Source organism: Cibotium barometz, chromosome 32 (assembly GCF_041138505.1).
Source record: "Cibotium barometz isolate CiBa-2024 chromosome 32, ASM4113850v1, whole genome shotgun sequence".
Taxonomy (NCBI): Eukaryota; Viridiplantae; Streptophyta; class Polypodiopsida; order Cyatheales; family Cibotiaceae; genus Cibotium; species Cibotium barometz.
This window is the reverse complement of record NC_141077.1, coordinates 30,805,247-30,830,453: the sequence shown is the minus strand read 5'-3', so window position 1 is coordinate 30,830,453 and position 25,207 is coordinate 30,805,247. Positions and strand designations below refer to the sequence as shown.

Sequence of the window (25,207 nt, the reverse complement as noted above, 5' to 3'; positions counted from 1 at the left end):
ACAGTTTGCTTCCCTAGACTCCGCCGGGAGTATCTCCGCTCCTCTCTAGGCTAGGAGCATTGGTGGGCTCGGTACTAGAGACTGGCCCCACAGCAGCTTCAGTGGTGGCCAGAGCAGCTGGGCTACCTTCGGTCAGAGTTTTGGTGTCTGAGATCTCCTCCCTTCCTAAGGTCATTCAGCTACCTAGGATAGGGGGGGGATGGATTGATCAGAGGGTGGAGTTCTCGGGGCTCCCGAACCAGTGCTTCATTTGCAGGCAGGTCGGTCATCTGGCCAAGGCCTGCCCTCGCAGGAGACACCGACCCTCACCACAGCAAGCAGGCCCCTGATGGCCCGCCCACAGATGCGGCTCGGCAGGCTGCCTCCGAGACACCAGCTCAGGCCACAGAGACCTCGGAGTGGCAGCCTGGACAGGGGCGCCGCCGAGGGAGACAGCCACAGCAGCACGCCCAGAGACCGCTGCAGCAGCAGCCACAGTCTTAGCCTCACTGGGTTCCCGTGAGGAACAGCTTTGCTCCCCTCCAGGAGGAGACCCCTGCAGCGACGACTGAGGACCAAGAGATGCCAGCACCCGCTCCTTCACCCACCCCACCCCCGTCCCCTCCCACCGCCTCGCTTCCACCTTCGCCTCCTCCCGTCCCCGCGCCGGTTTCGGCAGCGGCTCCCTCTCCACCCCCCTCACCCCCCCCCCCTCCTCCCCCCCCGCCCGCCTCACCTTCCCGGGAGGCCCTGGCAGTCCCCTGGCATTCACCTGCAGTCCGGAGGGCGCTGAGCACCGACCTCGCTCGAGCACCACAGAGGAGACCTACCATGCCGATTCGGGCTTCACGGATATCATCTATCCGCAGTCGGCTGAGTCGCCTCGGCATTAGACAGCACTCGGAGGCTTTTGATTACGCCTTCACATGGCTTTTTGGAGCAGAGGGCCCCCATGAGCCAGCACCCATCCGAGTTCATGTAGTGATACCTCCGGCCCGCGGGGAGGAGGCACTTGATTCAGCGGTGGCCTTCTCGTTCCCTCTATGTGGCCCTTGCGACGGGAGTGGACTCTAGAGCTCGCTCTTAGCACTTTGAAGACTCAGGCAGTTGAGTTTTCTCATCATGTGGGCGATCTGGAGGTGACAGATGTGATAGGCCGACTATGGGAGTTGGCTCATTTTTTCTTGGATCCCGGGAGTGTGGATGCCTCATGGATTCGTCATTTGGTCGTTCGCATAGTGGCAGACTTAGCACGCGACCCTGGATATGTATGTATACACGAGGTTGCTCTGTCAGAGCGGGAGGCAGTCGCCATGGGCCACAGCCCACTGGCGCCTGATCCGTGATTCTTGCAGTACACCGGGTGGGCAGATTCGCAGCCGCTCGGATGGGGACTACTCTCCATCCAAGCCGCTTGCGAAGGCCCGCCGTACGGCTGAGACAGCATCCACCTCAGCAGGTCATCCATGAGGATCATCTCATGGAATGTACAGGGCCTTGGCGGAGCACATTTTATACGCTATCGTGGTTGCTTGAGGCAGGAGCTTCAGAGATGCCTGGTTGGTGGCAGCATTGATATTTTGATGATGCAGGAGCACCACTTGGGTGAGAGCAGGATCCGGAGATTGGTTCGGTGATGCCTGGTAGATGGGACACCTTTTGGTCTGCAGGGTTTGGTCCTTTGGGTGGACAGGGAGGAGTATGCATGGTCATTGCAGATGTATGGCGGCAGGCCATTGTGGATCGAGGGATCATTGTGCCTGGTAGAGCACAGTATGTCATTCTGAGGATGCATGATGAGCTATTGGGCGTGCTCAACGTCAATGCGCCCAATCATGCTAGTGCCAGAGCAGAGTTCTGGACCCAGGTTACGGATGCATTGCCAGAGGCCGCACATTGGTGTGTCGGGGGAGACTTCAACATGCTTGAGGACCCGGCCGATAGGGTGGGAGGCACTCATGTTACAGTGCACGGCACGGAGCTTGCAGCTTGGAACCGGTTTTGCATGTCACTGAGGATCACTGATGCATGGCAGCATGGGGCCTTCTCCCGCTCTCAGGACAGTCTTAGTTTCTCTCGGTCGGATCGCCGGCAGGGAGGGACTAATCTATCACGGATTGATCGCTTTTATGTGGGCGACTGGTTAGGGGAGCAAGGGGGCTCCGTCGGCATTCTCGGTGGCACCTCATTTTAGATCATGCGCCAGTTATCTTGACATTGGAGGAGAGGACACGGGAGCCCAGCTTGCAGTTGAGGATCCCAGAGAGGGTACTTACAGATCCCAGTCTCGCTGAGGACATTGAGAGGATCTGGCATGATAGTTAGTGCTCTGACCAGGATGCAGCAGGCCAGTGTGCCCAGGGACTCATCGAGCTTAGCTCTTTTTTGCACGCTGCAGCTTTGACACGGCTGGGAGAGATTTGCGAGCGGGAGCATCGGCTGAGACGCAGCCTTGCTTCGCTACAGCGCCTTCAGGAGCAGCAGCCTGCATGTGAGTGGGTGGCGTCACAGCTGAGCCAGGCACGCCAAGAGGTTAGAGAGGCAGAGGAGCAGAGACATGAGTTTTACTATCGTCGTCAGGCCTCTCAGTGGACGCAGCTTGGTGATAGAGTGACTGGGGAGTTTTTTGAGATCACTGGACCCCGCCATGCTCGAGCAGGAGTCCGTCAGCTTGGTAGACCGGATGGATCGGTAGCTACTGAGCCCGAGGAGATCAGAGCCATTGCCACTGCATTCTATAGAGACCTGCTTTCAGCGGAGCCAGCCACTGAGGATCGAGATGCTTGCAGACAGACTGTGTGGGCCCATGTGCAGAGGAGGGTCACAGATCATATGCGTACAGTTCTTGGTGCGCCTCTTTCAGAGATTGAGCTTGCCGAGGCCTTGAGGGTCCTGCCGCGACATAGTTGCCCAGGGGAGGACGGATTGACGCCGGCCTTTTTTATGCGCTATTGGGACCTTTTGGGGCCAGGCCTCCGCAGGGGCTTTCAGTATGTTTTGGACACTGGGGTGATGCCACAGAGCTTTTCAGAGGGCTTGATCTTTCTTATCCCCAAGAAGGAGGGAGTATCACATGATATTCGGCATTGGAGGCCTATTACGATCCTCAATACTGTCTACAAGGTCTTAGCAAAGGCCTTGAGTTTGAGGATCCAGCCCTTCCAGGGGGAGTTGATTCATGCTACCCAGACAGGATTCGTCAAGGAGCGCAGTATCCTTGACAACATCTTTACTTTCTGGGAGGCGACGGCCCGAGCTAGATTTCTTGGCGAGGACTTGGTCGTGATGCTTCTCGATTTTGAGAAGGCATACGATAGAGTTGATTGGGGTTTCTTAGAGGGCACTATGCTTCGCCTGGGCTTTGAGCCAGGATGGATCAGAGGGGTGGCGGCTCTGTATTCCACAGCTCGTAGCCAGGTGTTGATTGCAGGAGGTCGGGGGCCGAGTTTTGAGCTGACCAGATCAGTCCGTCAGGGGTGTCCCCTCGCCCCTTTTCTTTTTCTCTTCTTTGCGGAGGCTATGAGCATGTATTTGACGGCAGAGGAGGTTGGTTTGAGAGGACTCCAGCTCCCAGTCCGGAGGGAGGACCTGCTCGATGCTGAGTTTGCAGACAACACGGGCTTATTTTTGCATGGCCAAGAGGCCAATCTTCTTCGGGCAGAGCAGTCGCTCCAGGTTTTTAGTGCAGCTTCGGGAGCATTGATCAATTGGCGCAAGACAGTGGCCTTTTGGATCAGTAGTGCTCCCACTCCGGCATGGAGCCCGGACCCCAGTTTTAGATGGATTCCTCCTGGCACAGCAGTGCGGTATTTGGGATGCCAGATTGGACTAGATTTGTCACCTGAGCAGCAGATTGCCCCGCTTCTTCTGAGCATTCGGAAGAAGCTTTTGTATTGGAGTACAGCTCGACTATCCTTGGCAAGGAGGGTGGTGGTGGCAAATCAGGTGCTGTTAGCGACCATGTGGTACATTACGTCTTGCTGGATCTTCTCGAGCTCTTGCATCAGCCAGGTACAGAGGCTGATCAGGAACTTTCTTTGGTCTGGGCGGGACGGTCAGCCAGCCCGGGCAAAGGTTGCATGGGCAGTTATTACACTTCCGCTGGCTCAGGGAGGCTTGGGCATTATAGATCCAGTCAATCAGAGTAGAGCCTTATTGGGGAAGCTTATTGTTCGGGGGCTGCTTCCAGGCGCTGAGCCTTGGAAAGAGCTTCTCTTGCAGCGGCTGCAGGCTCGGGCTCCCCCAGCAGGGGGCACTTGGGCACCAGAGATTCGCTGGATCTTCATAGAGATGAGGAGGACAGGCCTCAGTAGAGGATGGGAGGACAGGTTTGCTTTGAGCATCCTGAGAGCTTGGGACCGGGGCTCTCTCAGCGACCTCCTTCCTGTGTTGAAGAGCGGGCCAGACAGCCGCTAATCTGGACCCCAGCGGTTCGCACAAAGCAGGGTCATATGCTGGGTTCTCGGCCTCGTCTAGCCTGGGGACCTTTAGCGGCAGGCCCAGCACGGAGTTTTGGAGACTGGCAGGCCTTCTGCAGTCTCCCAGAGGAGATCTAGGTGGAGAGGCTGAGTCACTTCAGAGGGGGGTTGATTATGAGGGATGATATTAAGGAGGCACTCACAGAGGAGTGGTTCACGCCTTTCGAGCTAGTGGCCCCACGGTGGATGGGAGCCTTTACACAGTTGGAGATCCTGATTGCTGTCAGAGCTTGCACTGAGGATGGCAGATGCCTCTACTATGAGATTCAAGATGGGGGCAGACTTCAGAGAGTGGAGGTGGAGTCGCCTTTGGTTGCAGAGTGCAACTTTCAGAGGATACGGGTAGTGGCCGCCGCTTCTCGGAAGTGGCATATTGACCCCGACCCTGCAGATGTGCTCCCGGATTGGCGCATATGGGCATATGCAGCGCGCCCCTTGGCCCGGCTATAGTGGGACCTTGGGGAGTACGAGTGGCATGATCCTTATGCATCCCTTGAGGCCACAGAGATCACCTTTTTCCAGTATACTGTTCGGCTGGGGCGGCATATTTTGACGGCGAGGAGGATGGTCTCTCCAGCTGCAGCGGGGCATTGGCGGCTACAGGGACTTTCACAGGAGTTCCCGGAGGATTTTTGGGCTCGGCTCTGGGCTAGTCGACAGGCCCGCAGGATCTCGACTTTCCAGTGGTGGCTGGTCGCCCACAGGGGCTCAGCAGTTGGCACCTGGCTTGTTTACAGCGGTCTTCCGGCAGCCTGCGTCCGATGCGGCCACCCTATGGAGACACAGAGACATTGCCTTTGGGATTGCCCTCACGCGCAGCAGATTTGACTGCGGATGTTGCGTATTCTGGCCCCCCTCTCTCCAGAGGGTATGTTTACGTGGGGTGCCGCTGCTTGGTCGACTTCGTCAGGGCCTACTATGGGCTATGAGATGGAGCAAGACAGTCAGGCCATCAGATTCATTAGGGGCAAGCCACGCCTGGTTCTGACACCGGTGGATTTCTCTCCGCCAGCTGGACACAGGAGAGGGATTTACGATGGGAGCTCCTCAGCAGCCTCACCATCTGGTTCACCTGGAGGGCCCGGTGTTTCACGGCCTTTGAGGGGAGACTGTACGGGGGATTTGGCAAAAGTTGATCCACACCCTGCGAGGACAGTATGACCGCATCCGGGGCGACTCGGATGAGGCGATCTTGTGGCGCCAGGCCTTTCACACCACCTGGCGCAGCGGCCCCTTCTATACCTTACACACAGGATCCCCCCAATGGCATTACAAGCCACCTGTTTGGCTTTTCCCCCCCCCTATTGTATGATTTAGCCCCTCAGTCCTTTGTACTGATGCTTGTATTTTGCAACACCTAGGGAGAGTCTCCCGGGCTGCCTTGCTATATTCACTGCTCTGTTTCTCTTATGAGCAGGAGAGATCTTTTGTAGCCCTACGGGCGTTTTTATATAACTAATGAAAGGATCTTTTCTCGCAAAAAAAAAAAAGATCAGGGCCTCTTGGAGGAGCAAATCACTGGCCAAAAAGCAAGATTGGAGGGACAGCAAGAGGTGCCAAACAAGTGTGCTTATGAATGTTTCCAGAGGGGAACTTTATGGGCTTCTCAAGGCCAAAAGGGACTTTGATGCAGGAGAAGAAGCCATGTGAGAAGGCACCGCACTATCGAGCGCAATCGAGGACAACTGCATTCTTTCAAGAGGGGAGTATGTCACCACAATGCATGTTTTGCCTCGGCGAAAACCCTAACCCTAATTTTCAAGATTGTGAGAATGAAGATCTATTCGCGCCATCGCGAAGAGCTCGTTGAGAGGAGCAACTTTGTCTCTTAGAGCATCTTCAAATTCAAAGTGGTTTGAGAGATTTTCATGAGGATGACTTTTTGCATAAAAAGTCAATAAAGCTACTCTTCAATTGCTTTTTAAAAGTAAGTTACTTTTTAAAAATGCTTTTTAGAAGCAAAGCTTGCTTTAAAGCAAGCCTAAGCCAACTCTATATAAGTGAGGCACGAAGGGCTCTAGTCATAACCACAGCGTGGGTTTGAGAGGAGGCGGCCAAAGAAGCCTTCACTCGCGAGCCTTGGGCACTAGTGCGTGTTCAGGGGCACTCCTAGCCGACGATACCTGGAGCGAGACCGCTAAAGTTGTAGCCCAATGTCGTGAAGAGTAAAGAAATACCTGCGGGGGTGCAAGAGCACGGCCAACCTTAGTCAACGCACAGCAAAAACCGCCCTCCCACCCCCCTTCCTCGTTTATGATGCGCGCAGCAGCCTCCCCTCTTCTAGCAGCCACCATGTTCCGGCCCCTTCACACACCACGCGTGGGTTCCTACTGACAACTAGTGTCCTGCTTTGCCTTCACGATCACTGCTTCAACAATTCACTTCCCAGGTATGCGGCACAGCATATCTTAGGTGCCAATGTCACTTATTACGGGCACAACAATACTAATGGTCTTACTTGGACTCATCTCATGATAGCCAAGCAATTGCCCTGGTGACTTTCTTGCCCTCAGTTTTCCTTCTAGCTCATGGCCATGGAGCATAGTTGCCAAGCGTTTCATGAAACGCGTTTCATAACACGTCTCATAAACGTTTCTTTCAAATCCCAGACATTTCAAAAACGTTTCATACAAAGGGAGGGGGGGGGGGGGGTTCAAGCCCCAAAAATTATATATAAGTTTATAATATGTAAAAAATATGTTGTCTTCCTTGCAAAACAATATTAAACATGCATCATTTACACATTAAAACATGTTTCCAAGTTAAAACTAAAGAATACAGGTGACCCAGTTACAGAGGGCACCCAACCGATGAATTGGCATAAATAAACTGGTAACATCAAGGATCAAGATCTAGATTCCATCATCAATAATGGCAACTGCTCAAAACTCAAAGAAATAATATATAAAGCAAGCTAGCAGCCTGTAGGCAAGACTCAAGAGTGACATAGTCCACTGAGCACTCAAAGTGATCACAAAAAGTTTGAATCCTAAACTAGAGGAGCATGATAGCCCCAAAGACTAGAGTCCTCAATCTGGAGTCTGGGCACTCAATCCTCAACATCCTTGATGTCCTCATTAGTAGCCTCCTCGATAAACTCAGCGTCACTCTAAAAAGAGGACGATGCTGCCTCAGTTGCCGCATTCGTCTCAACTGCTGCACTGCTACTAGCACCTCTTGATAATGTTGGCGTTGATGCTCATGTGGCATGAGCAGGTGCCATCAACTCCTCATACAACATGGCATATATGTCGTGCTCGTCCTAAGGGACATCTTTCATCTTCTCAATGTCGATTTTTTCTCAATGTCGATTTTATCGACATTGACCTATCAAGGCTCTATCGGATTGCTTGACTGCTCGATTAGGTGGAGATTGCAATGGCAATACACCAACCACTGCAACTGAGTGGTAGACAACCTGTTCCTCTTCTTTGTATAGAAGAGGATCCATGTGCTCCAGTTCCTCTTACAAGGACCCAAACTGCAATCCTGTGAGAGGACTCGAATGGTGAGGCATTTCTACCATTAAAATATGGAAACTTTGTAAGTATAATCATCATTGATCAATGTATTATGTACATGTTATAACTTACAAGTTAAATAACAGTCTTTTCTTTTAGAGTTGTACTCACCAAGTGAGGGCTACTTATCCCATACTTCTCCCACCATGAGACTAGCTAAAGCTCTCTCTCTCTCTCTCGCATGACAGCACTCTGTCTACCAAATGTGTGGCTGGCATTCCGATACACTAGCCGCTCATCCTCTAAGCGTCTCATGAGCTCCACGTCTCCTCCCATCCATTTCTGAATGTAATCTTGCCATCCGTCTTCCAACTCTTCATTAACATACTGCACCTCACTCCGCCAGAGAGGGTGCAATATGTGGGCAACCACGTGGATTGGTCGATGGAACCAACACTCGTACAAGAATCCAAGAGTGCTGCCCTCCATATCAGTGATGCGAAGAACACTGTAGATTGGTTGAAGAGAGCTCAACACAACCTCTATCTTCTTCCACCAACCTTCTTGCATCAATTTGCGTGCAAAAGCAACTGCCTTCGGGTGCTCGTGCTCCGCCCAACTCATCCAGTCTCGGGCAGACCACTGTGCACGAGTCCCTGTCGGACTCTCACTACCCTCTTAACCACAATGCATATATGCAAACCTAGTTTGTGAGAGCTTCAAAAGCTCAAGGTCACTATTGGCACAACAAATTGCCAAGACCTTGGGCCTCTTGGTAACAAACTTCACCAAGCTACCCTCTTAACCACAATGAACATATATGCAAACCTAGTTTGTGAGAGCTTCAAAAGCTCAAGGTCACTATTGGCACAATAAATTGCCAAGACCTTGGGCCTCTTGGTAACAAACTTCACCAAGCTACGCGCAATGTCAAAGATGTCACCAATCCACCTAATCTTTGCAAGATCTTCAATGAGCAAGTCTAGGCTATGGGATGCACATGGAGTCCATACAATTTGCGGGAACTCATCCTCTAGCATCCGTCCCATAGAGACACAATTGCTACCATTGTCAGTGACCACCTGCACTATGTTTTGTGGGCCTATCTCCATGATAGCCTCTCGGGGACGTGACCATATAAACTCTACTGTTATCACCACTGTCCCAGGCATAGACACATGCATCAATGGCATGCAAAAACATAGTGCCCTTGCAAGAGGACACCAAAACATTGTACACATTCCTCTTGTGTATATCTAACCACCCATCACATAACAATGTGCAACCATACTTGGTCCAAGTGGCTTTTAATGGCTCCAGCTCCACCTCAACTGCTTGTTGCTCTCTTCGGAGCTCTTTAGTGCGCAAGGTCTCATAGGAGGGTCCCTCCCACTCACATCCAATGCGGCTGATTGCCCTCATGGCCTTTTTCCATCGTGGGGTGTGCACAATGTGAAAAGACAAAGCGCATTGGATAAAAAGCCTAGTGAATTTCCTAGTTGCATCTTTAATTGCATCGTGGGGTGCGCACAATGTCAAAAGACAAAGCGCATTGGATGAAAAGCCTAGTGAGTTCCCTAGTTGCATCTTTAATTGCCTGCTTTTGCATGCTTGCTTGAATGCTTGCTCTCTTTAGAGAGGCTCTAGGCGCTACGGGCAAAGGGCTTCGTGTTGCTGTGGGAGTGAAACTACTAGCACCTACGAATATTGCTTGGCTCTGTGCATCTTTCTCTGAACCCAACCGTGTTCTCTTTGATGCATCAATTGTATCCTCACTAGCTTCAATACCCTCAAGTAGAGGCCCACAACCACATTCTGCTAGTTGCTGTCTTTTCCATTCTTGTAGCTCGGCTTTGATGTTTGCAAGAACTAGTTCGCATGCACCAATACCTTTCCCGATTAAACATGTGAAATGGCCCTTAACACGGATTATGGACCCTCCTAAGCAAACCCTGCAAAAATTACATTTTCCCTTTTGGGTGCCTCAACCACCATACCTTGATACAGGAGTGACATGGGCCCACACATCTTAACAAAGGCAGGGCAAGATTCGCACCCTGGCATGAAAATCCCCAAATTTCAAAATCTGTGTTTTTTAGCAAAATCAAAAAAAAAATGCACAAATCAACACAACCAACTTGAGAGATGGCGGGCACAGAACCTGAGAAGTGTGGGAGGAGCTGGAAGGGGCTGATTTGTGCAACGCAGGAGCTCCTTCAAACGTTTTCACACGTGCATGTAGGCGATTTTTTGAAAAACAAGCTCTCAGGATTAAAAAACGCTGAAATCGTACATATCCCAGGTGGAGATGAATGAAACGCGCTTCAAATGTATGAAACATTTATGAAACGTTTCGTTTTATTCATACTAATGAAACACGTTTCATTGCAACTATGCCACGGAGTCCCATGATATCAGCACGATACTCCCCCTCGGGACCCCTCTCTAGTGGCGGTACCTTCCCCTACACCTCGGGGATTTCACGTTAAACTAGCCCCACCAACCGACAAGCCCTATTACTTCGATATGTGGATTTTTCAACTTCACTACACTTATATTCTACAGTAGTTCCCTAATGTGGGATTAGTCATACCTTTGTCCACCTATTCTTTCACGAGATTGGATATTACCCCAAGCCACCTCCATCAGCATTCACTACGCGGGCTTTTGCACCCAGACACCCGCACCTTCTCCAATACCGGATCTGGAGTCCTCAGAAACCCCCTCGTTATATTGGGTGGTCTAGCCAGCACCTTACCGTCTCCTAGCAGCAAAATTATGCAATACCACTCTACCAAGAAATGCATACCCAGATGGAAGCAATGCAAGCACAGTTTCAAAAGACCTTGGAGATTCTCACCTCATAGATCCAATTGACAAAACTCCATGTGAAACCTTCAACCTAAGAGGACTAGTTCGCAAGTTTAGTGCTTGGATAATTTGGAAGGCAAACATGCTATGGTCTTGTCCCAACATGCACAGGCAGGTGTAATTACTTCAGTGGCACAAGCACAGTCTACATTTACTATTCTTGCCTCCATGTCAACCCATGTGTTGACACTTATTGGGTCACTTTTTGGTTGCCCAATCAATATTCTGATCGACATTGGATGTTCCCACAACTTTGTGACCATAAGGATGGTCCAACATTTGAAAATGTGCACCACACGCATTCCCCAAACTTATGAGATTGAGTTGACAATGATTCTCTATTCAAGTGCAATACCATGGCCCCTCAACTTTCTTATCGCATCCAAAAATATTGTGATAAGATGGACTTTTAGGTAATGCCCCGACATAATGTTGGTCAACGAGTGGTGTATCAGTATGACCCTCTTATAATCTTCCACAGTCACACATTGCAATTTGTCAAAAATTGAACGATGATAGACCTCCAAGGTGTCCGAGATCAACATTCTACACTAACCTTGTTTGCACTTCAAGCAAAGCGGTGGATTCAAAAGGCTAGCTGTACAACACTTTTGATGGTATATTCATGCAAGACAAGGAAGATGGGTGGAGTATTTGGCAAACTTCCATATGCATATTGAATATGTTTCTGGCCTTTCTAATGTGGTTGCCGATCTTAGCAGGAAACCCCAAGCTTTAGCAATGGCACTTTTCTCAGTTCAAATTGACATTCCAACAACTTTTAGAGATCAATATGCAAAAGATTATGGCTTTGCAAATGCTTTTTAAGTGATTACAACTCCCAAGTCTGATCCTAATTTGAATATGTATGCACCTTATTCCCTTGTGGATGAATTAATTTATTATTAGTATCACATTGTGTCCCCCATGATGCAAGTGTGCATAAATTTTTAGTAAAGGAAGATCATGAGGTTCCTTATGCGTCCTATCCTAGTATCAACAAGACTGATAGGTTGTTGACAGCTTCCTATTATTGGCCACAAATAAAGCAAGATATTATAAAGTTCATTGCAGCATGTTTTTCTTGTTAGTAAATGAAAGCTAGTAGACAAGTTCCAACTGGTCTTCTTCAACCACTTCCTGTACCAAATGACTAATGGGGAAATATTAGTATGGATTTCATTACTTCTTTACCTCGTTCTTTGAAAGGTAATACATCAATAATGGTGATGGTAAACAGATTGTCCAAGATGGTACATTTTATACCATGCAAGGACACAGCTCAAGCTCTAGATAATGCTTCATTATTTCTTCAGTATATTTTCAAGATACATGGATTACCAAAATCCATTGTTTTAAATCGAGATCTTAAGTTTACAAGAAATTTTTGGATGTCACTTTTTAAGTCACTTTGCATAAATTTACTATATAATTCAATATATCATCCATAGATAAATGGACAAACTAAAAGTGTTCAAACTCTGGAAGAGATGCTCGAACATTATATTCACTCTCGCTTAGCATCTTGGGAAGATTACTTACCATTAGTGGAATTAGCTTAAAACAATTCTTACCATATAGCAATTGGTACGACTCCTTTTCAAGCCGCTTATGGTCATACACCACTTGTACCATTAAACTTTGTTCTTTAGCAACATATGGTATTAGCATATCAGTTAGTTCAAGAAATGCAAGTGTTGCAGTCGAGGATGGAGCACCAACAACAATGCACACACACAATTGTGGAGATGTAGAGAAGCGTGAGTGGAAAGAGAGCACACAACTCGATGTAGATTGCTTGATAATGAAATGTTTGCCGAGTACAGAAGATAAGTACAGCCTAAAATGTGGATAAGAGGGTGTTCACACTGTCCAAGAAAAATCCTCCTAACGAGGGAAAAAGTACCTTGGCTTAGTCCTAGATAAGTTCATATATCACTACCATGACATACAGTCTACAAAATCCCCCCCAGAGTGATGTTGTGAACATGTACAAGAATATGACTAATCTATCACCAAAAGGCTTGCCTGAAGCTTTGTGTAAAGCTTTTCACGAGAAAGAGCCTTCGTGAATAAATCTGCCATGTTGTCATGTGTAGATACATAAACCAAGCTAATCTCTCCTACATAGAGTCTCACCCTCACATAATGATAATGCACCCCAATGTACTTAGTGAGAGCATGGAACACAGGGTTCCTCACAATGCGCTCTAACTGTCAGTGAAAATATGGTAGTGGAGAACGACTATCCAACATCCAAATCATCCATAAGGCGTCTAGGCCAAACACACTCAACTGTAGCTATAGAAGCTACCCTATACTTAGGTTCACAGCTCGAAGTGGCCCCTGTTGGCTGCTTCTTGCTAAGACATGAAATACACGAATCACAAAGATGGAAGCAAAAGCCACTAGTGGGCACTCTGGTGTCGTAACATCCGACCAATCGGAATCACTGAAGGCATGCAGCTATTATGACTCATCCTCCCGAGATAAAACAATCCAAGGTACTAGTGTCTTGTAAGCAGTGGAAAACCCACTTGATAGCCTATTGTACCTCGCCCAGGAAGCGTGGGAGTGGATGTGCATCACTTGACCACGAGCACAAAGAATGGGCCGACCTCCCCCCCCCCTCTTTGGAGTATTTTATTACCCAAGGACAATAATATCATGTACGAGCTTTGAGGGCCTTACTCTCTCCATGGGAGATGCCGGATTATCCATATACAACCATAAACCTGTCCTTCATCCAATGTGGATGATCCATACACCTGTGAGCCTGCTAAATAGCCATATGGTTCATCCATAGCCGTATAGAACCTATACATCACTCCATATGCTTCATCCATATGTCAATAAGCCTGTAGGGTAACACATATGCCTCTTCCACCAGTGCATAAACCTGTATGAGAACACATATGCCTCTTCCATGAGTGCATAAACCTATATGGTAGCTTGTACGGCGCATCCATAGGCATAGAAAACCTGTCCAATAGCCTTTGTGCTTCCTCCGTAAAGCAAGAAACATGTATGAGAACTTGCATGGCACATGCATAAGTCCATACACCTAAATAAAAGCTTGTATATCGCATAAAACCAGAAATTTCAGCAAGATTTAGGACTGTTTTGCTGAAAAACAGCCATCCGCGGTGTGCAAGATGGTGTAGAGTAGTGAAAATCATCTTCCCCAAGCTAGATATGGCTATGGTGGGCTTATAAATGAAGAGAAATGGTGAAAAATCAGAGTTTTCAACCTCCAAAAACCTGCTTGAAGTTCAAACTCTCCCAAGAGATGACTCTCTCATGTTCAATAAGCAAGAAAATGCTACAATGCCATGTGTAGAACTGAATTGACAAGTGTGAGGACACTTATCTAACTTCTATCCTCTTATCTGCCACATGTCCCAAATCCAAAGACCAAAAATTCCACAATCTTCAGCTCTAAAAATATCCCGGATGATAGCTAATTTCACTATGGCGCTTTGCCAATCCTCGATCTCTGCCGAATTCTGGAGATAATGACGCGAATGGAAATTCCATTGGAGATTGCCAAAAATAGCAACTTCTCCTAAAATTTAGGAGATGATCTCTTTGTGTTCCACCCAAGGTTGTTTCCGTACGGCGTACGATGGCTTATCATACAAAATACCGTACGGTACAATACCGTACATACTTGTACAGATTTTTCAGAAAAATAATTATTATTTTTTTGAAAAAAAATTGCTTTTTTTGGGAGATAATGGTCTTTTTTTTTGCTTATCTATGGCTGTTTGAGCTTCCTCTCTACTATGATGCTTTCCTCCTTTCTAAAATACTCCATATCTGGAATTGGAAATACCTAAGTTTATAAGTATTTTTTTAAGACACCGTATTTTATCGTACGATAAGAAAAAAAAATTATATCGTATAGTATTTTCCCGTACGGTATCGTATCGTACGAACCGTACAGTATCGTACCTGACAACTATGGTTCCACCACATGAGAAATACCTATAAGCACCATGCAGAAACATGTTTCATCGCTCGATCTCTCCCAAATCCACAAGAGTTCGCCATACGTATTTTCCACTTGACACTTAAGCTCCAAAGCCCATTTTTGTGTTCAAGAAATCATTTGGAGTGCCTGGACCATGCTACGAACACTTCGTCCTCTATACTAGATAATTCCCATTCCCAAAGCTTGTACATTCTTGATCTTTTGGACATCCAAAGCCCATCCACACACACGAATTCTAGAGATGGCCAAAATGGTGACACTATCAATGCCTGGTACCTAGGCTATGCATAAATTTGCTCATTTGGAAGACCCAAGTTGAATGTATGTCCTCGTATTTCATAAGTAAACTAGACATCCAATAGCTTGCTGATACAGCATGTCACTTGGATCTTGGAGATTAAGTGTGACACTCGTCTCTATTGGGATAGCAGTAGGTTTACAGTCTTCAAGATTAAACTAGACATCCAATAGCTTGCTGATATAGCATGTCGCTTGGATCCTGGAGATTAAGCATGGCAATTATCCCTATTGGGGTAGCAACAAGCTTACAGCTTGCAGATACAGCATGTCACTTGGATCCTGGAGATTAAGCGTGGCATTTGTCTCTATTGGGGTAGCAACATGCTTCCAGTCTTCAAGATTAAACCTCTTCAACAGCTTCTGTATATATTTCAACAACAACATGACAATACCATCATCACATTGAAGAAACTAAATGCCCAAATAGTAATGCAACGGGTCCAAATATGTTATCTCAAATGACACATACAATTCAGCCTTGAAGGCTGAAATCTTCTCATCATCAAGACATGTGAGCAACATGTCATCAACTTATAGAACGATGACCAACAATTCTTCTTTAGTCTTCTTGACATAGAAGTTACTTTCAGTTGAACTATTGCAAAAACCATGTGTAACCAAGTATGCATCAATCTTCTCATACCATGCTCTAGGAGCCTGCTTAAGGCCATACAAAGCTTTCTGTACCCTCCATACTTTCTACTCCTCCCCCTTTGGAACAAAACCACCAGGTTGAAATGAAATACATATACCTCTTCATGTAAATCACCATTCAAGAAGACAATCTTAATATCCAACTGATGTGTACATGCCAACCATGGTGTGCTACCAATGTTGTGATACACCTAGTGGCAGTCATATGTGACGTGGGAGCAAATGTTTCATCATAGTCAATGCCCTTTTGTTGAGCATAACCCTTTGCAACAAGCCTAGCCTTGTAGCAATCAACACTACCATGTGCCTTTCTCTTTAGCTTGTAAACCCACTTTGTACCAATGGTTTTCTTGACATGAGACAAATCAACCAAATACCAAGTGTCATTCTCAAAGATTGAGTCATACTCATCCTACATGGCACGCATCCAATGATCTTTCTCCTGTGCTTCCTCAAAGGAAATAGGTTCATTGTATGAACTCGCAATAAGAGCATGATCCACAAAATAAGTAGATGCATAAAGAGAACCAACACGTGTCCTGCTATCATGTAATGTATCCAACAACCATCTCCGCACCTGTCTGGACTCTTGAATGGATGTATGTTCCTCACCCACTGCATCCTCCACAACAGCTTCATCTGTAGGCTGATCTGTGGGTGCAAAACAGGCTGAATCTCAACCAATAGGGGGCTGATTTGCAGCTATTAGGGGCTTAATTACAGCACCCTATTGAGCACTTGATTTCTCTATATGTGGCTCACCCAAATTGTAGTGTATCAAACAAATTTTCTGGGCATACCCCTTGCTGTTTTTTGCATGTAAGCATGGTCTGAACTGAGTTTTCCACAAAAACGTCTTTACTCAACAAAATCCGCCTTGTGGCTGGATGGTAGAGCCTATACCCCTACAAAAATACATTTGATCAGCTTGTCATCCAAGCTTACTGCGGTACGCTCAAGCACAAGAGCATAAGCGAGACATCCGAACACGCGCATGTGCGCCATAGAGGGCTTCCTGCCAGTCCAAGCTTCATACGGCGTCACTGTCTGCAAGGCTTTGGTAGGGCATCTATTCAACACAAAAGTGACACACATAACGGCCTCCAACCAAAAACCATGAGGTAAATCTTGCCCCCTCACCATGCAACGTGCCATCTCCATAAGAGACCTTTTCTTCCTCTCTACCACACCGTTTTGATGATGTTTTGATGAGGTGTGTAGGGGACCGTACATTGATGTTTTATGCCTCTTTCACACATGTATGTAGTAAATTCTTCCCCCCCTCAATCTATACAAGGGTACCAACTTTACAAGCAAACACACACTTTCAACCATGGAGAGAAAGTATCTGAAGCACATAAAAACCTCGGACTTCTGCTCCAGTGGCTACACCCAAGCATGCCTAGAGTAATCATTAATAAATGTCACAAAGTAGAGGTACAATGACTACCCCTCGATAGATGGTGTCCTCATAGGACCGCATGCATCACTATATACTAGCTATAGATTTTGGATAGTTCTCAACGAACCATCTTTGACAACAAGTTCTTCTTAATGCCTGGTACATACAAAACATCCAAAAGTAATTGTCCCACCATTTGTAGCAATGAGTACAACTTTGCCAACTCCTTTCACGGGATAGAAGAAGTTGTTGTTCGCACATGTGACAGTACCTCCTTCGGAGAGATCCAAGAGATGAAATCAGATCTCACTAAGAAGTGATGTGCTTGCTAGCACCATTGTCAAAATACCAGACATGTGAATCTATCACTAACATGCATACATCATGTAGAAAAGGATCATAACTACACTGCACATGGAATGCCAAATCATCTTGTGCATGGTTCGCAAATTCCACCTTCTCAACACCAGGTGTTGATGCGGCCACAACCATCCCTGAATCTTTCTTCTTTTTCTCCTTTGCTAACCTTTTCCTCCACTCATTAATGTAATGACCAGGTTTACTACAGTAGTTGCACTTGCCCTTCATCTTAGCCTTGTCTCCTTTGCTAACCTTTTCCTGCACTCATTAATGTAATGACTAGGTTTCCTGCAGTAGTTGCACTTGCCCTTCTTCTTAGACTTGTCATCCTCATTCTCAACATCCTTGCTAGAGGACTGGGATGAATCTCTCTTAGACTTATGATCCCCCCCGTGAGAATGCTTTGCCTTACCACGTTGATTTGCTACAAGGCATGACCCCCAATATGCATAACAGACATGTTTTGCCTTGAGTGCGCTTCTTGCAAGAGCATTGAAACCAACTCATCAAATGTCATGGCATTCGGATTCCCCTTCATCGTAAGTCTAATGGGAGAAGCAAAGTACAAGTCCAACAATGCATTGAGAACAATGGGCACCAACCCAATGAACTGTCAAGATACACCTCATCCACACTTGCAAGCCACTCCTTCAAATCTTTGATTTTCGTGAGAAAACCATCCATCAAATCTCCCTCATTCATATGCTTTGTCTCAAATTGACGACACAAGAGGGCAACACATGCTTCACTGCGTTCCTGGTAAAGTGTGAGCTCATGTGGGTACAATGAGAGAGCAAATACATCATGGGCTCATATGGGTACAATGAGGATAACAATAGAGAGAAAGAAAGTTGTATTAACGTCTTCAAAAGGCCAAAATGACCTATGAGACCAAAAGGTTACATCATATCCATGAGGTACATCATCCTGGGTACAAAATAGTAATAAAGAAAGATAACCAAAATCTAGAACTATAAAATCTGATCTAGTACATGAGCAGAGAGCTCTCATATCACCCTAATACATCCCTCATGGGCCGCTGTGACATGGTGCTCAAGTAAAACTGAGCCAGCGCGAGAAGAGAGAGAGAGTATATTGGCATCTTTTAAGGCAGAATATGGTCTATGAGAAACAACCAAAAGCGATACAAATGATTTCACATTAAGAAAGGTGATGCCATCCACGAACCACTTCACTTGCTCTCACCGTTGTCCGATGGACCTCAAAAGCAACAACTTCTAGAAATAGGCTAGATAATCAATTATCAATCCGTCTTGTTTTTGGATAAAGAGCTCCCATTCCTGATAGCTTTTCTCTGATATGATGGAAGGGCTCAGACCGGTTGGTCAGCCTTGTGTAATCAGTCGTCTCCGTAATATGAACTCCTACTGCTGGGTAAGACAACCTGCTGTTGTCCATTCTGTGCACCCTTCCCCACACTTTCTGCCGCCTCCTTTCTCTCTCATGACATATGCATCTAATGAATGTGGATGATGCATGTGACACAAGGAAGCCTCCTCTTCCGGGTCTAAAGTCTCCCATGTGCAATGCTAGTTCTGTCACCTGTGACATGTTTGCCTCAAGGCAGCTAGTCTAGATGTGCAGTAAGGGTTCCCTATGGTTGTGGCTGCTCTATTCGTGTCTAGTAAAGTGACTCTATCATAAGCTCCAGAAAAAGAACATTGCAGTGTCTGACTGTAATCCTTATCTCCTAGTATGTCTCATGAGTTTGTCCTTGTGTCTGTGTGTCTATCTCATTTAAGTAGAGGGCCAGATAACTCTTATGCTCATACTTGAAGACCCTGTCTAGAAGACAAAACCCCTCTTGGAACAAAGGGATGGCATGCTCCTCCATCTCACTCTCACGCATGTCATACACTAGGCATATCCATAGCTCAACATGAAGCCTCTGTGATGATACCCTAAACTTACCCATTGAGATCTTGAGTGCATGTGACATGGTTATTCCCAAGTAACCTTGCATCCGAATAAAGCCATCCTCTACCTTTGAAGAAGGGACTAAGCTACATGGTAAGTCTAGACGAGAAAAGAAGAAAGAAAAAAAAAGTAAGTTATTAAACGTTACAAAAGACCCAAAGGGTCTATGAGACCAGGATGAGTTACAATAGTTCCATGAGGTAACTGGAACATGGAAAAAGAAAAGAAAATGAAACAACTAGCTACATACACAATAGTATGCATGTGAAGAGACAAGATAACCATCTGAGTACGAAGAGAGAGAGAGAGAAGGATTTATTTAAGTCTACAGTCTATAAGACCAAGATGTAATACGTGTATTCCATGAGTAATCAAATGTCAAAACCAAAACATGGAAAAAAGAAAACCTAAGCTGAAGGAATGTGTACTACGTGAACGTATATGTATTGAAGAGAGGTGTGTATCCATAACGAGTAAAAGGGAAAAATATGTCATCCTCGGAAGACCAATATATGGTCTATGTGACCTGAAGCCTTCTAAGAGTGGAGAAAACATTGTATGCAGCAGAATATCAAGTGTGATTGTACTGCGTGTGGCTATCAATAACAACTAGTAATCTAGCATATCATGAAAAGTAAGAAAGTCCTCCACAGCATGGTGAAATTGCTCTCTAAGGTGTTTAAAAATTCAGCCTAGAGAAATTCAGCTGCTAATTAAGACCCCCCAATCTTTTGACTCTAAGAAGGAATTGAACACGAGTCCCATGAATCTGGCATGCAAGATGCACAGAGCGCTTACCATGATTGTGCTCAGCATGGACATCAGCCTCCAAGGTGGATTCAAAATGATTCTTGAACTACAAAGGTACATAGGTTTTCCGAGCCATGCATGCTCTTTCAGAAGTGTAAGATCATCTCCTCTGGCAATAAAAGCTGCCAATATAGCAGTACCACCCTAAAACGCCCCCCCACCCCCCCCTTTCCCTCTTTTAAAAAAAAACATAATAACAACCCTATAATTCCCTAGGAATAGGTTGGAAGAGTCATAACAACCTTTTGACAATAGATCTTTGCTGGACATCAACATATTGATGCTGCCCAAACTTCTTCTTTTTTTTTGAGTAGCAAAGAAATTTTGTTCATATCAAAAACACAACAGGTGTGTTTTTGCTACACCCATCTGCATGTGTATGAGAATCCATTCCAAGTAACACCTTAAAGAGCAACTTACATTCTCCAATTCGTCAAAATAGTTCAGCTTATTCCGTAAGGCATCTGCAAATTCCACCAATCTATCTTTCTCTAGAACCTGCAATCATTACAAGATCACAACAAGGAATAGAATATGAAGGTTTCTAGCATTTCCTCACATGCTCTGGGAATACTCCCAGTAGTGAGGTTTCTAGAAGAACCATTGGTTTCTATCAAAAAAATTCCATAGAAGTACTTTGCTGTTAGTAGCTACATCTATAAAACGGTTTCTTCTGACAAGACCCAAGCTTTAAATAATGAAGTCCCCTGATTCTACACTTACCAATCTCTCACACGCATCATGCAAAGTCTTCGTTTTTGTTGCAACAGCTTGATGCTGTTCTTGCAAATCATCAAAGAGATGCAATGTACTATCCAGCTGCACAATATCAGCGATGAATGAACCAAAGGAGGCTCCAGGTTATTTCCTGAACTTAAAAAGGATAAACTAACTTCATAAGAGTCATACTCAAAAACCTTTTGAGAATTCCATAGCGTAGACTACATAATATGACATCCCTACTCACATGCATACAGCCCTTACTTGTCCAAGAATTTGATCACAAGTCTGCAAATGTTCAGTTAATGTGTTCACATATCGCTGATATTTCTCCTCCGTCTATCTTCAAGCAACAACATGATGATCATGCCCTTTGTTCTTGAAAAATCTTTTCCTTGAACAAATTTTGAAGAGTTGGATTAGAAAGATATTAAAAACTGACCTCAGACTTCATGGCTGACTCTAGATCAGTGAACCACTTGTAGAACTGCATGAAAATATCAAAAAAAGATCCTTCCATTAGTAAAGAAAAAGTGCATCAGAAAGAACACATGCAAGCCCTCTAGTGAGGTTAGAATCTCAAAAAATAAGGGGGGGACTTCCTAGTAATGTGCCGGCTGCATGACCAAAGGCACACTTTCCATAGCATCATGAGACTCTAATGGCAGACTCCTGTCTATACTAGGCAACTTGACTTAGATTTGCATACAGATACACAAGGCAATCTATATACCAAGAAGAAACTTGTGTGCTGGAGGAACACAAGGGATCACGTGGGGTGGTTGGCTACCCGATATATAAAAATACTTGGAGTATATGATCTTGGTAATGCTGAGGGCTAAACATGCACAAGGTATGGGGATAAGCATACATACATAAACCTTCACAGATGCATAAATAGCTGTATGTTGTTTTTCACCAAAGAATCCTATATACTCCTGAAATCTGGCCAGGTAAGAGCCAGGGCCCCCATGCATTATCTTTGCAAAACTGTAAAGGGATTTTCTCACCCCAAAAAAACACTTTTGGGGGATGTTAGTAGAATTGATAAGAATCAAGTGCTGATGTTTCCTACCCGTAGGGTTGGTCAAGTACATAAAATTTAGTAATCTAAGGGCAGATACTAGACTAGATAACGAGATGCGAAACCAAATTTATTAGTATGAGTCTGACATACATGACAATGATGCAGAAAACCTGACAAATCTAAATAAAGAATATGTGTACATGCCATGTTCAAACTTTGCATAAATTATCCATCATTGAACTGTACAATTGATACTACCTAGCTAGGAATCTGAAAAAAACATTCCCTGCCTCTGTGGTACTCTTTACTTCCAACTTTCTGGTGAACCATTTTGCCAACTGGACAGTCCTGTGTGACACCTTCTCCAGTACATTCCATCCAAGTAATCATGAGGAGTGGGAGTTGCAGCAGGAACTCCACAATTTGAAGCCGCTTCCCCAGTGAACCTGTCGACTCTTGGTGGCCCACTTGCCCACCCATCAAGGCGACTTCATGGTGTGCCAGTGGGTGAACCAGGTTCTTTCTCGAACCACTCAACAAAAGATCCTAGAGAGCATCACGCCAAGTGCCACCTTGTGGGAGTTTCAAGAACTTGCCACCCAACTTGAAAATGCACGCCTCCTGTTTGAAGGTGACGGTAGCTCCAGAAGGCCCACAGTAAAGATCATCTCAAGCGTCAGCTAGAAGCTCTTAAGCTCCAAGGCACAACGGACTAGCCACAGCCGATCTTACTAGCCTCTTGGCTGTGGGACCATCCTACCTTGGTGGAACAAGCCTATGCATTCTTCCACTCCTACAAAGATGTTTTTGCTTGGACCTACAAAGATTTAGAAGTTGTGCCAACCACCCATAGGCGTGCAGACCATTTGTCACCATTTGGCCACCCAAATGGTTCTCTCCAGTTTCTTGTGCCCGTGTGTGGCCAGTTTGCGGATCCGAGTGTCCGGGATCCCAATCTCTCACACCTGTTTATGGCCAGTTTCTAGATCTGAGCGTCTAGGATCCAGATTTCTCATGATTGTTTATGGCCAGTTTGTGGATCCAAGCATCTGGGATCCCAGTTTCTTATGCCTGTTTATGACCAGTGTGTGGATTCGAGTGCCCGGGATCCCAATTCTGCACTTTCTTATGTGCCAAACTTGTGCCCGGAAATGCTAGTGATGTAACCGGGAGATTTGCTCATAACAAAGTGCACATGCATACATGTTTGAAACTGTTTTCGTGTGAACTGTTTTTGTGTTTGCCTACTATGAATGTTCAGTTCACGGGCCTGGGATGCCTACCGTGAACCATGCAATTACCCTCTATTCTGACGTGCCATGTTGCCTGTGAATAGGTGGTAAGTGCACTCAAAAACTCTTGTATTAGTTATTAAAATGCTTTGTAATGTTTAAAACCTTTAGAGGTCCACATTCATTTAAAAATGGGTGAAAATTTTTATGTGGAGAGGGTGGTACAGCTATGGTGGTAACCACTCTAGAGGCTGGTTGTTTGCCTTTTTCCGCTTGGCATTTGGTACAATCCTTCTTGGCATATCCCGTGTGGTGACAGAAAAAACAAAGGTTCTCTTTGAAGTACCGCTCCTTCTCATCTAACTGTAAGAAACCTCCGGCAAGGCCCTATCTTTTCTTCATGGGTCTTCTTAGGTCCATCTTGTCGCTCCTTCCCAGTGCTAGTCTAACCCTTCTTCTTTTGGTCCTTGTTGTTGGGAGTCCCCCTTACCTACGTGCTGGTTAGACACATGGTTCTGCTGGATGGTCTACGTCTGCTGCTTACTAAGGTTTGGGGGTGACTGGAGCGGTCTTGGGCTTGCCTCCATTGAGCACCATCTCATGATTCTACACAAGAGTCAAAGCCCACTCTCATAAGTCTGGGGTTCAAAATGCGAACGGGGAACTGAATGTTTGGTCCAATCTCCGAATGAACTGCTTCAGTTTCTCCTCCCCGGACTTCCCCAATTGTTGAGCTGATGTGATCAGTTTGTTGGAGTAGGTGAGCACAAGGGAACCGTTCTGGGTGAGTTTGTAGAACTCATCTTCAAGATTTGCATGTATTGCGGAGGTAGAAACCTGGTCTTCAAATCGGACACAAAGGTGTCCCAATCATAGTCCGGTAAGCCAGTGTAAGAATCTGTATGCAAACGGGACCAAAGTTGCCACCAAGTGACTGCATCACCTGTGAGGTGTGGAGCCGCGAGATAGACTTCGTCTTGCATATCTGTGATCTTGGAAAGTGGAAAGTGGGCAACAAATTGGTGAGTCACAACCGAATGGTCGCACTTGTCGTCGTACTTGGTGAATTCGGTGAGGCACGAATAACTGTTGTCGAGGCTATGGCTGGGATTGTGGAGGATTGAGAAGGGTGGAAAGAAGTTACCAGAGTCTGGAGTGTCTGTTAGAACTAGTCCCTCAAGTCTTCCCGAACACGTCGCTCGAGGTTCCCCTTCGCTTCAAGCTCTGCCCGCAATCACTCCTCTTTGGCCTTGTGTTTGGCTTTCTCTGCCAGCTGTTCGGCCAGTCTTGCTTCAGAGTCTCGCTCTTCTTTTTCAGTCATCCATCGACACCATTGTTCCATTGAGGAACTTTGTTCTTTAGGTGTCTCGTGCTAGGCCAAGGTTGCCTATAATTCTGCCAATTTTTTTTCCATTTGGACTCTTTTGAGTTGAATCTGGAGTTGCATTATCTACTCCTTTGACTTCTAGTTGTCTTCATCTTGTTTTTGCGGAAGTGTTTTTTCGAATCGTTCTTCTTCTTTACTGATGTCTTCGGAGCTTGATGCCATGGTGGATGGGCGAGTGGTTTTTCCCTATCTCAGCTTTACCATCCACAAGATGCTCTCATCCTAGGTTGCCTGGTTGAATCATGTCGCAAGCTCTGATACCAATGTAGGATGCGCCGAGCTAGGACTGTGTGAAACAACGAAGCCTTTCTTTAAACCTAAGTTTAGTAAGTCTTTAGCAATCCTTTTAAACAGCATACATGAACCTGAAATGTAGTAGAGACGACACCAGATGGGGTCCCAAATTACCCACTGAAAGCGCCCCCCACCCCCCCCCCCTCTGCAAGCAAGAGTATTTGCTTTATTTCTTATTCTGGAGAACTGTATACAAGCTGAACTATGTCCACAAGACTGAGCGGACAAACTGACTAACTGACTGCCTGCCAAACACAAGGACAAAGTGACCAAACGCTGGGCAGAACTGTGCATAAGCTG

General features: G+C 46.0%; 1 protein-coding gene across 6 annotated transcripts in view; it reads right to left on the bottom strand.

The window, feature by feature from the left end:
* The window catches only part of LOC147620079 (sec34-like family protein), a 114,987-nt gene that overhangs the window by 52,064 nt on the left and 37,716 nt on the right, over positions 1-25,207 (bottom strand). For 5 of the 6 annotated variants that reach the window (XM_086772246.1, XM_086772247.1, XM_086772250.1 and 2 more), the window contains 4 exons: positions 21,410-21,454; positions 21,232-21,306; positions 20,971-21,066; positions 20,668-20,745 (listed from right to left, as the gene is read on the bottom strand). In XM_086772246.1, coding sequence (XP_086628372.1) covers positions 20,668-20,745; positions 20,971-21,066; positions 21,232-21,306; positions 21,410-21,454 — 294 coding nt within the window. Of the gene's footprint in view, positions 1-20,667; positions 20,746-20,970; positions 21,067-21,214; positions 21,307-21,409; positions 21,455-25,207 lie in introns of all 6 variants that reach the window. The other variant, XM_086772251.1, reaches the window with a different exon arrangement.